A 10,987-nucleotide genomic window follows, 5' to 3' on the forward strand; every position below is an offset into this window, starting at 1 on the left:
TACTGTGGAGAACTGCCTCCATCGTCCCTCCCACACAGCCCTGCGGGTGCTGCCTGACTGTGTGTGTGCTTCCAGTCTGCATTTCTCTCTTTCCTATTAAAAAAACAAAGATTTCTGGAGCCTCGGGCCCAGGGTCGGTGCTTCGGGCACATCGCCATCTCCTGGGGGTGGCTGGGGCAGACACGGAGCTTGTCCTGGTCAGCGACATTCCTCTCACGCGAAATCGGTAACTCTCCCTCTGCCCTCGTGTGGCTCCGGTTCATCACAGTCACTGCTGTGGGCATTTCACACACGCTGCCCTAAGCTGGGACGCCTCCCCGCATGGTGCCCTGGCCTCTGCGGCTCGCACTCGCCCCGGGGCAGCAGGGCTCCAGGTTGACATTCGCCATTGCCAGCAGTGCACACTACCCATGACAGGGGCTGCTGCGGAGCGAGCGTGACTCTGCGATGGCCGCGCCTGGGTGAGCAAGGCACACGCTTTGTGTGCATGATTGGAGGCATCATTGGGCACCACCGGAAAGAGTCTGGCCTCATCCTCTTCACACCCTCCCTTCACATATTTATACCCATTGATAAAGATCCCCCCCTCAGGCTTCGCTTCTCCACACTGAACAGGACCAGCTCTCTCACCCTTTCCTCGCAGGACACGTGCTCCCGTCCCTTCAGCATCTTAGGAGGCCTTCAAAGGACTCGCTCCAGTAGCTCCATGTCTCTCTTGTATTGCGGAGCCCAGAACTGCACACAGCACTCCAGATGTGGCCTTCCCAGGACTGAGTAGAGGGCGAGGATCACCTCCCTCGACCTGCTGCCAACACTCTTGCCAAATGCAGCCCAGGATACCATTGGCCTTCTTGGCCACAAGGGCATGTGGCTGCCTCATGGTCAACTTGTCATCCAGCAGGCCTCCCACATCCTTCTCTGCACGGCTGCTTTCCAGCAGGTCAGCCGCCAGCCTCTACTGGGGCAGGGGATATTCCTCCGCAGGTGCAGGCCTCTGCACTTCCCTTTATTCCACTTCAGCAGGTCCCCCTCTGCCCATCTCTCCAGCCTGTCGAGCTCCCTCACAGTGGCAGCACAGCCCTCTGGGGTATCAGCCACTCCTCCCAGTTTTGCATCGTCAGCAAACTTGCTGCGGGTGCACTCTGTCCCTTCATCCACGTCACCGAGGAATAAGCTGAACAATACTGGAGCCAGTATGGACCCCTGGGGGACACCACCACCGCAGGCCTCCAACTAGACTTTGTGCCGCTCATCAGTTTGTGCAGCAGTTCGTGCAGAAGGGCGCACGAAGGTACCTTCGTTTCTGTTCCCTGTGGTGTACGCTTCCTCAAGTATGGTTGTGACACGCCGCAGAGCGCATTCCCCAGTGGCTGTTGGAATTGCTGTGTCAGAGGCTTGGACCCAGGCAGACCCTCTGACAGTAGATGCAGCTCTACAGGTCTCAGGCTGCAGGGAGCGCTTGGGGCCTCTCCGGGAGGCCTGGGCTGGCAGTCAGCTCTCCTGCAGGAGGTGTGCTGCTGTTGACGAGTTGTGTCGTCAGGTAAGGGAGTTACAGGAGGAGGTCAGTAGGCTACACAGCATCCGAGAAGATGAACAAGAGATAGACAGGGTATTCTTGGAGACTGTGCAGCTTCGGGAGTCCCAACCCCCCACAGCTGTGGAGTTGCCAGAGGGCTCTGTGCCGTGTGAAATGGTACATCATAACACCACAGAAGAAGGCTGGAAACTGGTCACCGCTCGTAGGAGGAGAAAGGCTCCTGCTCCTCCTGAAGACTTGCAGCTGAAGAACAGGTTTAGTGCCCTCCAGGATGAGGAGATCGGCATGGCTGCAAGGGAAGTACCTGGAACAACAGACCCTGTGCCTTGCCAGAACGCCCGGAAGAAGCGGCGGGTGATTGTTGTGGGGGACTCCCTGCTGCAGGGGACGGAGGCATCTATCTGCTGACCTGACCTCATGTCTAGAGAGGTTTGTGGCCTGCCAGGGGCTCATGTGAGAGATGTCATGGAAAGACTGACAAGGCTTGTCCACGCTTCGGACTATTACCCCCTGCTGCTCTTCCATGTGGGCGCTAACGACACCAAGGGCAAACTGGAGACCATCAAGCAGGATTTCAGAGCTCTGCGGATGGTGGTCAAGGGTCTGGGAGCCCAGGTCATCTTCTCCTCAATCCTGCCAGTGAGGGGGATGGATGAGAGGAGGAGGAGACGGACTTTCCAAGTTAACGACTGGCTGCGCCACTGGTGTTGGCAACGGGATTTTGGTTTCTACGACCATGGGACCCTGCTTGAAGATCGACAACTGCTGGGGAGAGATGGGATCCACCTCACGAGGTGGGGCACACAGGTCTTTGCCAACAGGTTGGCCAACGTGGTAAGGAGGGCTTTAAACTAGGAAGGACGGGGGAAGGGGAGAGTTACAGTGCCAGGGTAGTTGGCAAAAGACAGCTCAAGTCAGGTCGCCTCCAGCAGGTGAATGCAGCCAGGGAAGTGTGCATGGGATGTGGCTATGGAGGATCCTCTTTTACCCCTCCTGGGAAACCTGCATGCTCAAACACCTCTCTGAAATGCCTGTACACCAATGCACACAGCATGGGGAACAAACAGGAAGAACTAGAGATGTGCATGCGGTCGCAGGGCCATGATCTCATTGCCATTACAGAGACATGGTGAGATAGCTCGCATGACTGGAGTGCTGTCATGGATGGCTACGTGCTTTTTAGGAAAGACAGGCGAGGAAAGCGAGGTGGTGGAGTTGCTCTTTATGTGAGAGAGCAACTGGAATGTATGGAGCTGTGCCTAGGGGTGGATGAAGAGCGAGTCGAGAGCTTATGGGTAAGGATTAAAGGGCAGGCTAGCATGGGTGACACTGTTGTGGGTGTTTACTACAGGCCACCTGATCAGGAAGAGGAAGTCGATGAGGCCTTCTACAGACAGCTGGAAGTAGCCTCACGATCCCAGGCCCTGGTTCTCATGGGGGACTTCAACCACCCTGGTATCTGCTGGAAAGACAACACAGCTAGGCACAAAGAGTCCTGGAGGTTCCTGCAGAGCATTGGTGACAACTTCTTGACACAGGTGGTGGAGGAGCCAATGAGGAGAGGTGTGCTGCTGGACCTCGTACTAACAAACAAAGAAGGACTGGTGGAAGATGTGAAGGTCAGGGGCAGCCTTGGCTGCAGTGACCATGAGATGGTGGAGTTCAGGATCCTGCGAGGAGGAAGCAGGGCACTAAGCAGGATTGCAGCCCTGGACTTGAGAAGAGCAAACTTTGGCCTCTTCAGGGACCTACTTGGAGGAATCTCATGGGTTAGGGCCCTAGAAGGAAGGGGCGTTCAAGAGAGCTGGTTGATACTCAAACACCACTTCCTCCAGGCTCAAGAGTGCTGCATCCCTATGAGTAGGAAGTCTAGCAAAGGAGGTAGGAGACCTGCATGGATGAGCAAGGAGCTCCTGGCAAAACTCAACCAGAAGAAGGAAGTGTACAGAAAGTGGAAAGGGGGACAGCCCACTTGGGAGGAATATAGGAACGTTGTCAGAGTATGCAGGGATGCGACGAGGAAGGCTAAGGCCCATTTGGAATTAAATCTGGTGAGAGATGTCAAGGACAGCAAGAAGGGATTCTTCAAAGACATCAGTAGCAAAAGGAAGACTAGGGAAAATGTGGGCCCTTTGCTGAATGGGGTGGGTGTCCTGGTGACGAAGGATGCAGAGAAGGCAGAGTTACTGAATGCTGCCTTTGCTTCAGTCTTTACCGCTCAGGCCAGCCCTCAGGAAGCAACCCCGACCCTGGAGGCAAGAGAGAAAGTCTGGAGAAAGGAAGACTTTCCCTTGGTCGAGGAGGATGGGGTTAGAGATCATTTAAGCAAACTTGACACCCACAAATCCATGGGCCCCGATGGGATGCACCCACGAGTGCTGAGGGAGCTGGTGGACGTTATTGCTAAGCCACTCTGCATCATCTTTGAAAGGTCATGGAGAACAGGAGAGGTGCCTGAAGACTGGAAGAAAGCCAATGTCACCCCAGTCTTCAAAAAGGGCAAGAAGGAGGACCCAGGCAACTACAGGCCAGTCAGCCTCACCTGCATCCCTTGAAAGGTGATGGAGCAGCTCATCCTGGAGGCCATCTCCAAGCATGTGGAGGACAAGAAGGTGATCAGGAGTAGTCAGCATGGCTTCACCAAGGGGAAATCATGCTTAACCAATCTGATAGCCTTCTATGATGGAATGACTGCCTGGGTAGATGAGGGGAGAGCAGTGGATGTTGTCTGCCTTGACTTCAGCAAGGCTTTTGACACTGTCTCCCATAACATCCTCATAGGGAAGCTCAGGAAGTGTGGGCTAGATGAGTGGACAGTGAGGTGGATTGAGAACTGGCTGAATGGCAGAGCTCAGAGGGTTGCGATCAGCAGCGCAGAGTCTAGTTGGCGGCCTGTAGCTAGCGGTGTCCCCCAGGGGTCAATACTGGGGCCAGTCTTGTTCAACTTCTTCATCAATGACCTGGATGAAGGGATAGAGTGCACCCTCAGCAAGTTTGCTGATGATACAAAACTGGGAGGAGCGGCCAATACACCAGAGGGCTGTGCTGCCATTCAGAGAGACCTGGACAGGCTGGAGAGGTGGGCGGAGAGGAACCTCCTGAAGTTCAACAAAGGCAAGTGCAGGGTCCTGCACCTGGGGAGGAATAACCCATGCACCAGTACAGGTTGGGGGCTGACCTGCTGGAAAGCAGCTCTGCCGAGAAGGACCTGGGAGTGCTGGTGGACACCAAGTTGACCATGAGGCAGCAATGTGCCCTTGTGGCCAAGAAGGCCAATGATATTCTGGGCTGCATCAGGAAGAGTGTTGCCAGCAGGTCGAGGGAGGTGATTCTCCTCCTCTACTTAGCCCTGGTGAGGCCACAGCTGGAGTACTGCGTCCAGTTCTGGGCTCCCCAGTACAAGAGGGATGTGGCACTACTGGAGCAAGTCCAGCAAAGGGCTACAAAGATGATTAGGGGACTGGAGCATCTCTCTTAGGAGGAAAGACTGAGACAGCTGGGCCTGTTTAGCCTAGAGAAGAGAAGGCTGAGAGGAGATCTTATCAGTGTGTACAAGTATCTGAAGGGAGGGTGTCAAGAGGATGGGGCCAGACTCTTTTCAGTGGTGCTGAGCAACAGGACGCGAGGCAGTGGGCACAAAGTGAAACACAGACAATTCCATCTGAACATGAGGAAATACTTTTTCACTGTGAGGGTGACAGAGCACTGGAACAGGTTGCCCAGAGAGGCTGTGGAGTCTCCTTCACTGGAGAAATTCATAACATGCCTAGACACGATCCTGTGCAACGTCTTCTAGGTGACCCTGCTTGAGCAGGGGGGTTGGACTAGATGATCTCCAGAGGTCCCTTCCAAACTCAGCAATTCTGTAATTCTGTGATCACTACCCTCTGAGCTCTGCCAGACAGCCAGCTCTCAAGCCATCTCACTGTCTGCTCATCTAACACGCACTTCCTCAGCTTGCCTGTGCGGATGTTATGGGAGACAGTGTCCAAAGCCTTACTCAAGTCAGGGGACACAACACCCTCTGCTCTCCCCTCATCTACCCAGACAGGCATCCCATCACAGAAGGCTCTCACGTGGGTTAAGCATGATTTCCCCCTTTGGGAATCCATGGAGCATCACTACTCTGGATCACTTCCTTAGCCTTCACATGCTTGGCAATGGTGTCCGGGATGAGCTGCTCCACCACCTTTGCAGGGATCGAGGTGAGGCTGCCCGGCCTGTGCTTCCCTGCACCCTCCTTCTTGCCCTCTTTGAAGACTGCAGTCACGCTGGCTTTCTTCCAGGCCTCAGGCACCTCTCCTGATCTCCAGCACCTTCCAAAGAGGATCGAGAGTGGCCTAGCAATGACCTCGGCCAGCTCATCAGCACTCCTGGGTGCATCCCATCAGGGCGCATGGGCTTGTGGATGTCCAGTTTGCTTCAGTGATCCCTGTGCCCATGCTCCTCCACCAACGGAAAGACTGCCTTTCTCCAGGCTTTCTCCCTACCCTGCTATTTCAGCCTGATGAAGAAGGACAAGCGCCACAGACCGTTGTGCTGGTAGGAGGTGCGGGGAAGGTAAGACGATGACAATGAGGAAGATCACAGTAGAGTGGGCAGAAGGAGTCCTTCATACACAGTTCGACTATGTTTGCTACCTCAACTGTAAAGAAATTAGCCCTACTAAAGAAATGAGTGCGGCAGACTCGATTTCCAAGCTCTGTTATTGAGAGGCCCCTCCTTGGACTTTTCCATCTGGCCTGGACCAGAAGTGCCTCTGCCTGGAGCCAGCACTTACACTCGCTCCCCTGGGCCTCACAGGCTGGGTGACTTTTGCCAAGCTCAGGACACACGGAACCACGAGCCACCCAGGCCCTGCATGCCCAATGCCTTTTGCTCAGACAGCAAGAAGGCAATGGGCTTTCCTTGGGGACTCAAGTACGGAGTTGCACTCTCTCGACTTGTGCACCCCACAGCTAAAGAGAAGCCTGAAACGAGAGCTCAAGGACCCTGTGACCCTGTGCCCCAACAAGAGCTGGGACAGAGGTTGACTTGGGCAGGGTGGTTCAGGTGGGCCCTGTGGGACTGCTTCCAGGTGCTAGCCCTGGCTCTCGATCCCTGACTCAGAGCCTGAAAGGACTGAAACACAGATACGGTTCACCTGACCAGACACTGAGACAGGATGACCAAAGTGTCCCTCTCTTGCCTGTGCTGCCCTGGGTGCACCAGGGCTGGTTTGAGGCGAGTGTGGCAAATCCCGTGGGCTGTGGGGCTCTGAGTCCCTTCTGCTCCCTGTCACCCTTCTCCCGGCAGCCCCTGGGCAGTGAAAGCCATGGGCAGGGAGTGGGGATGGCAGCAGGGCTGTGGCCGTGCAGGCACCCTGTGGTCGGATGCTGTGGGGCAGGGACAGTGTATTGTCATCTAGGTGTACACTGCCCTGCAGTCTCAGGCGACAGTCAGTATCTAGGGTAGTTTCACCAGGTCTTCTCCTTTTCTTGCTCTATTGAAAGATTGAACACATCTGGATCAAATGAAGAAACACAGCAGGAGCTGGCTGCACTCAAGGGAAGACGGGAATTTTGCTGCTGTCATACGCCAGGGGTTCCTTGGGGGTTTGGGCCATCCCTGCAGAAAGGCATAGCTGTGAGATGGGGCTTTTCTCTGTTACCGCCCTTCTGGGCCCATGTTCACCTGGAAGGCTGTATGCACTGCAGCACCTCGAGGGGCCTGGCTGTGCCGTGGACTATAAATTAACCGGGCCATCCCCTCCATGGCCAGAGCTGTAGCTTTGGCATGGTTGGCCTGCTTGTGCATGGAAAGCCCCAGGGCAGCACCGAGGCAAGCCTGGCCCAGGGCTCCCCAGGGCATTTGCAGGACAGCTCTGGCCCCTCGCAGGGGCCCACAGGCAGAAGGAGCAGATGCCCGTACTGCCTGCAGCTGTGTGCCCCACAGCCCGCCTGCTCCGGCAGCAGCTTCCCTCAGCCCTGACAGCGCTGAGGTAGGAAGGAGGTGGTTTTCCCCCTGCGTGCCAGCCCCCATGGGGAAGCTGCCATGGCAGCCCGGGTGCTGGCATGGGGCAGCGCGCAGCACAGCCACTGCATTCCTGCCCCAGCACACATGCCTGCTAGGCGCCCAAAGAGCCAGCCTCTCGCCACCTGCTTCTGCGTCTGCGTCTGCGTCTGCGTCTGCTCAGCCAGCTGCATTTCAGACTATGATAATGTTACAGTTTGCATAGCCTTATCTCTTTCCAAAGTCTTTCAAGTTTTCAGCTATCATGAGGCATCTTGCTATTGCACCTAGGAATTGGTTTTCCGTCTCCATGACTGCTCAGGGATGAGGCAGGGCAGCCCTGCAGGGACAGCGGTCAGCTCCCTTGCATCCATCCCTGGGATGCAGCTCATTGGGTGCCAGGGTCCTGGGGGACACCGAGATTTCTCAAGTCAGCCCTGGATCTGGGAGAAGCTGCTGCCCGGGGTTGAGCGATGGAGTTGTCTCCTACGCAGCTGCACTGCCGTTGCGAGCACCGTGCTGTGCTGCCGGGAGAAGCGGCTCCCCCGCGCTCTGCCGTGGCGGTGGGCAGTGCCTGGGCAGCCGGGGGGTGAAACGGCCCCTGTCAGGCACCGGCCTTGCCGTCCCCAGCGGGCAACAAAGATTTTTGGAGCCTCGGCTTCGCCCGCGCTGCCTACGCCGAGTCGCCTGCCTCCGCCGGGCCGGGCGGGGGGACGCGCGGGCGGCGGCCCCGCCCCAGCAGCGCCGCCCCGGGGGGCCGCTGGCCGCCGCCGGCGGTGCGCGCTGGCCGCCGCCAGGGGCCGCCGCGGAGCGGGCGCGGTTCTCCGGAAAGAGCCGAGCGTCGGCGGCGCCGCCCGAAGCGGCGCGCAGCGGCGGCGGGGGATCATGGCGCAGCAGGTCGAGCAGCTGCGGGCCGACGGCGTCCACAAGGAGGTGATCCGCGAGGGCTCGGGCCCGCTGCCCGACTTCCGAGACGGCACCAAGGTCGGCGGCCGGGCGGGGGCGGGGGGGGGGCTGGGCGAGGCGCGCATGCGCCAGCCGCGGGCGGCGGGGGGGGGGGGGTGCCCCGTCGTCTTGGTGACGCGCCCCCCCAACCCTGCCCCGCAGGCGACCTTCCACTACCGGACGCTGCGGTGCGGGGCCGAGGAGCGGGCCCTGGACGACAGCCGGGCGCGGGGGAAGCCCATGGAGCTCATCGCCGGCAAGAAGTTCAAGCTGCCGGTGTGGGAGGCGGCGCTGCGCACCATGCGGCCGGGGGAACGCGCCCGCTTCCGCTGCGACGCCAAGGTACGCGCCGCGGGAGGCGTGGCCCGAGCCGGGGGGCGGGGCGTGCCCCCGCGTGTCCCAGCCCCCCCGGCGGCCCCGGGGCGGGCAGGGGTAGACGTGGCGGCCGGCGGTGGTGGGCAGGGGTAGACGTGGCGGCCGGCGGTGGTGGGGCGCAGCGTGGCCACCCTGCACCCTGTGCCTTACACCCTACAGCACGTCGTGCTGTACCCCATGGTGTCCAAGAGCCTGCGCAACATCGCGGCAGGGAAGGACCCGCTGGAGGGGCAGCGGCACTGCTGCGGCATCACCCAGCTCCACGAGCACCACTCGCTCGGCTACCCCGACCTCGACGAGCTGCAGAAGAACCCCCAGCCCCTCATCTTCGACATCGAAGTGCTCAAGGTGAGCGGCGGGCCCAAGAGGCACCACGGGGCCGCACGGCGCTGCCTGCCAAGCGTGGGATCCCAGGAGTGGTGAGGGTGATCAGGGCTCTCCCGACCCCTGCGCAAGCACAGTGGTGGGGCTGGGCTGCGCATGCCCCTTCTTGGGGTGGAGGCTCCGGGCACCAGGCGCCCAGGGCTCTCCCCCTGCCATGGGGGCAGCATGGCAGCTTGTGGGGACAGCTTCTCCTGTGACGTGGTGCTGGCAGGTGGAGGAGCCTGGCTCGTACCAGCAGGACCCCTGGGCCATGACGGACGAGGAGAAGCTGCAGGCCGTACCTCTGATCCACAAGGAGGGCAACGAGCTGTACCGGGAGGGCAAGGTGCAAGAGGCAGCCGCCAAGTACTACGATGCCATCGCCTGTCTCAAGAACCTGCAGATGAAGGTGAGAGTCCCCAGCCCATCTCTGGGTTACCCTGCCCCACATGCAGGCCTCCCCACATCACCCCTGGGAGCTTTGCCACACTCTCTCCCCTCGTTTTTGTCCTTCTGCTGGGCAGGAGCAGCCTGGCTCTCCGGACTGGATTGAGCTCGACCAGAAGATCACACCACTGCTGTTAAACTATTGCCAGTGCAAGCTGCAGTGCCAGGAGTACTACGAGGTGCTGGATCATTGCTCCTCCATTCTCAACAAGTACGAGGGTAAGGAGCCACGGGCTGGCCCGGCCAGCTGCGGTGGGTGCCCGTGGGACAAGTGGGTGCTGGAGAGGTTGCGTGGGAACCGGGGCAGGCCGGGGAGAGCCCTCACGCCGTGCCGGCCCAGCAGCTCTCTCCTTGCAGACAACGTCAAGGCCTACTTCAAGCGGGGCAAGGCGCACGCGGCGGTGTGGAACGTGGCAGAGGCACAGGCTGACTTTGCCAAGGTGCTGGCGCTTGACCCCTCGCTGCGCCCCGTCGTGGCCAAGGAGCTGCGGAGCCTGGAAGCCCGCCTGCGCGAGAAGGACAAGGAGGACAAGGTCCGCTTCAAGGGCATCTTCTCTCAATAGAGCACAGGGCTGCATGTGAGAGTCCAATACTCTCTGACCAGGTTCTTTTAGATATTCCCCATGTGGAATGTTTATTAATGTTTATTAATGTTTAATACAAAGTTTACTTATTTGAAGTTATTTGAAGATACACAGGATTTTGACTTAGCAGTGATGCAGTCATGCACTTAAATCACAATATAAGTTCAAATGAGACTTAGCAGAGTATAGCATTTGCAGTATACAGTTGAATCACAGTATAAATGTGAATCTCCGTGCCAGTCTCTACAATATGCTCGTCATCACAACGCCAAGCATCCCCAATCACCAGGAAGGACTGTGTATGTGTGTTGAAGCCTGCTCAAGCCCATTGCTCTCATCAGAGTTCCTTTGTTCGTCGTTTGGTTTTTATATTTTGTGTTGGGCTGTATGATCCCCATGCCAGTCTGGCCGAGTTGTTTATAGCCGTGGGGTCTCCAGTGCCATGTCTGTGCCCCGTCTCTCATTGCTTCGTGCCTGTACTCCTCTGTGCCACATCCTGCGTCACCGCTTCTCGAGGCCTCTGCTCTCATACCAGGCCTGTATTTCTCTATGCCACATCATTCTGTTACAGTCCTAAATATCTTATTCTACATAGAATAACTGCTTGTTACCGCTATCTCTGTAAAACTATGGTCGTACTATCCAAAGATAAACAAATATAAAACAAATTAGCCATAGACCCTGGTCAATTAGAAATGTTGCTGTTAAAGCTAAACCAAAGCTGCAGGCAGGCCAAGAAAAGTTC

General features: G+C 57.9%; 1 protein-coding gene across 2 annotated transcripts; it reads left to right on the forward strand.

Moving 5' to 3' along the window:
* The first annotated feature begins 8,357 nt into the window (after window positions 1–8,357).
* Window positions 8,358–10,910, forward strand: AIP (aryl hydrocarbon receptor interacting protein). Of its 2 annotated transcripts, none has more exons than XM_067295847.1 (6): window positions 8,358–8,512; window positions 8,636–8,815; window positions 9,008–9,196; window positions 9,444–9,620; window positions 9,736–9,877; window positions 10,016–10,910. In XM_067295847.1, exons 1-6 carry the CDS (start codon window positions 8,414–8,416, stop codon window positions 10,219–10,221), a joined length of 993 nt encoding a protein of 330 aa, XP_067151948.1. In that variant the 5' UTR covers window positions 8,358–8,413; the 3' UTR covers window positions 10,222–10,910. The 2 variants fall into 2 exon arrangements, with proteins under 2 accessions (XP_067151948.1, XP_067151950.1); XM_067295849.1 differs by having other exon boundaries at window positions 9,736–9,869; window positions 10,016–10,173.
* The last annotated feature ends 77 nt before the right edge of the window (window positions 10,911–10,987 follow it).

Source organism: Apteryx mantelli, chromosome 4, assembly GCF_036417845.1.
Source record: "Apteryx mantelli isolate bAptMan1 chromosome 4, bAptMan1.hap1, whole genome shotgun sequence".
NCBI lineage: Eukaryota > Metazoa > Chordata > Aves > Apterygiformes > Apterygidae > Apteryx > Apteryx mantelli.

Excerpts from the sequence above, each read along its gene's own strand:
- AIP (XM_067295847.1), top strand. The coding sequence starts at position 8,414 with ATGGCGCAGCAGGTCGAGCAGCTGCGGGCCGACGGCGTCCACAAGGAG. Across the intron at positions 8,816-9,007 it reads GCTTCCGCTGCGACGCCAAG|CACGTCGTGCTGTACCCCAT; the intron begins GTACGCGCCGCG and ends TACACCCTACAG. Across the intron at positions 9,878-10,015 it reads CATTCTCAACAAGTACGAGG|ACAACGTCAAGGCCTACTTC; the intron begins GTAAGGAGCCAC and ends CTCTCCTTGCAG.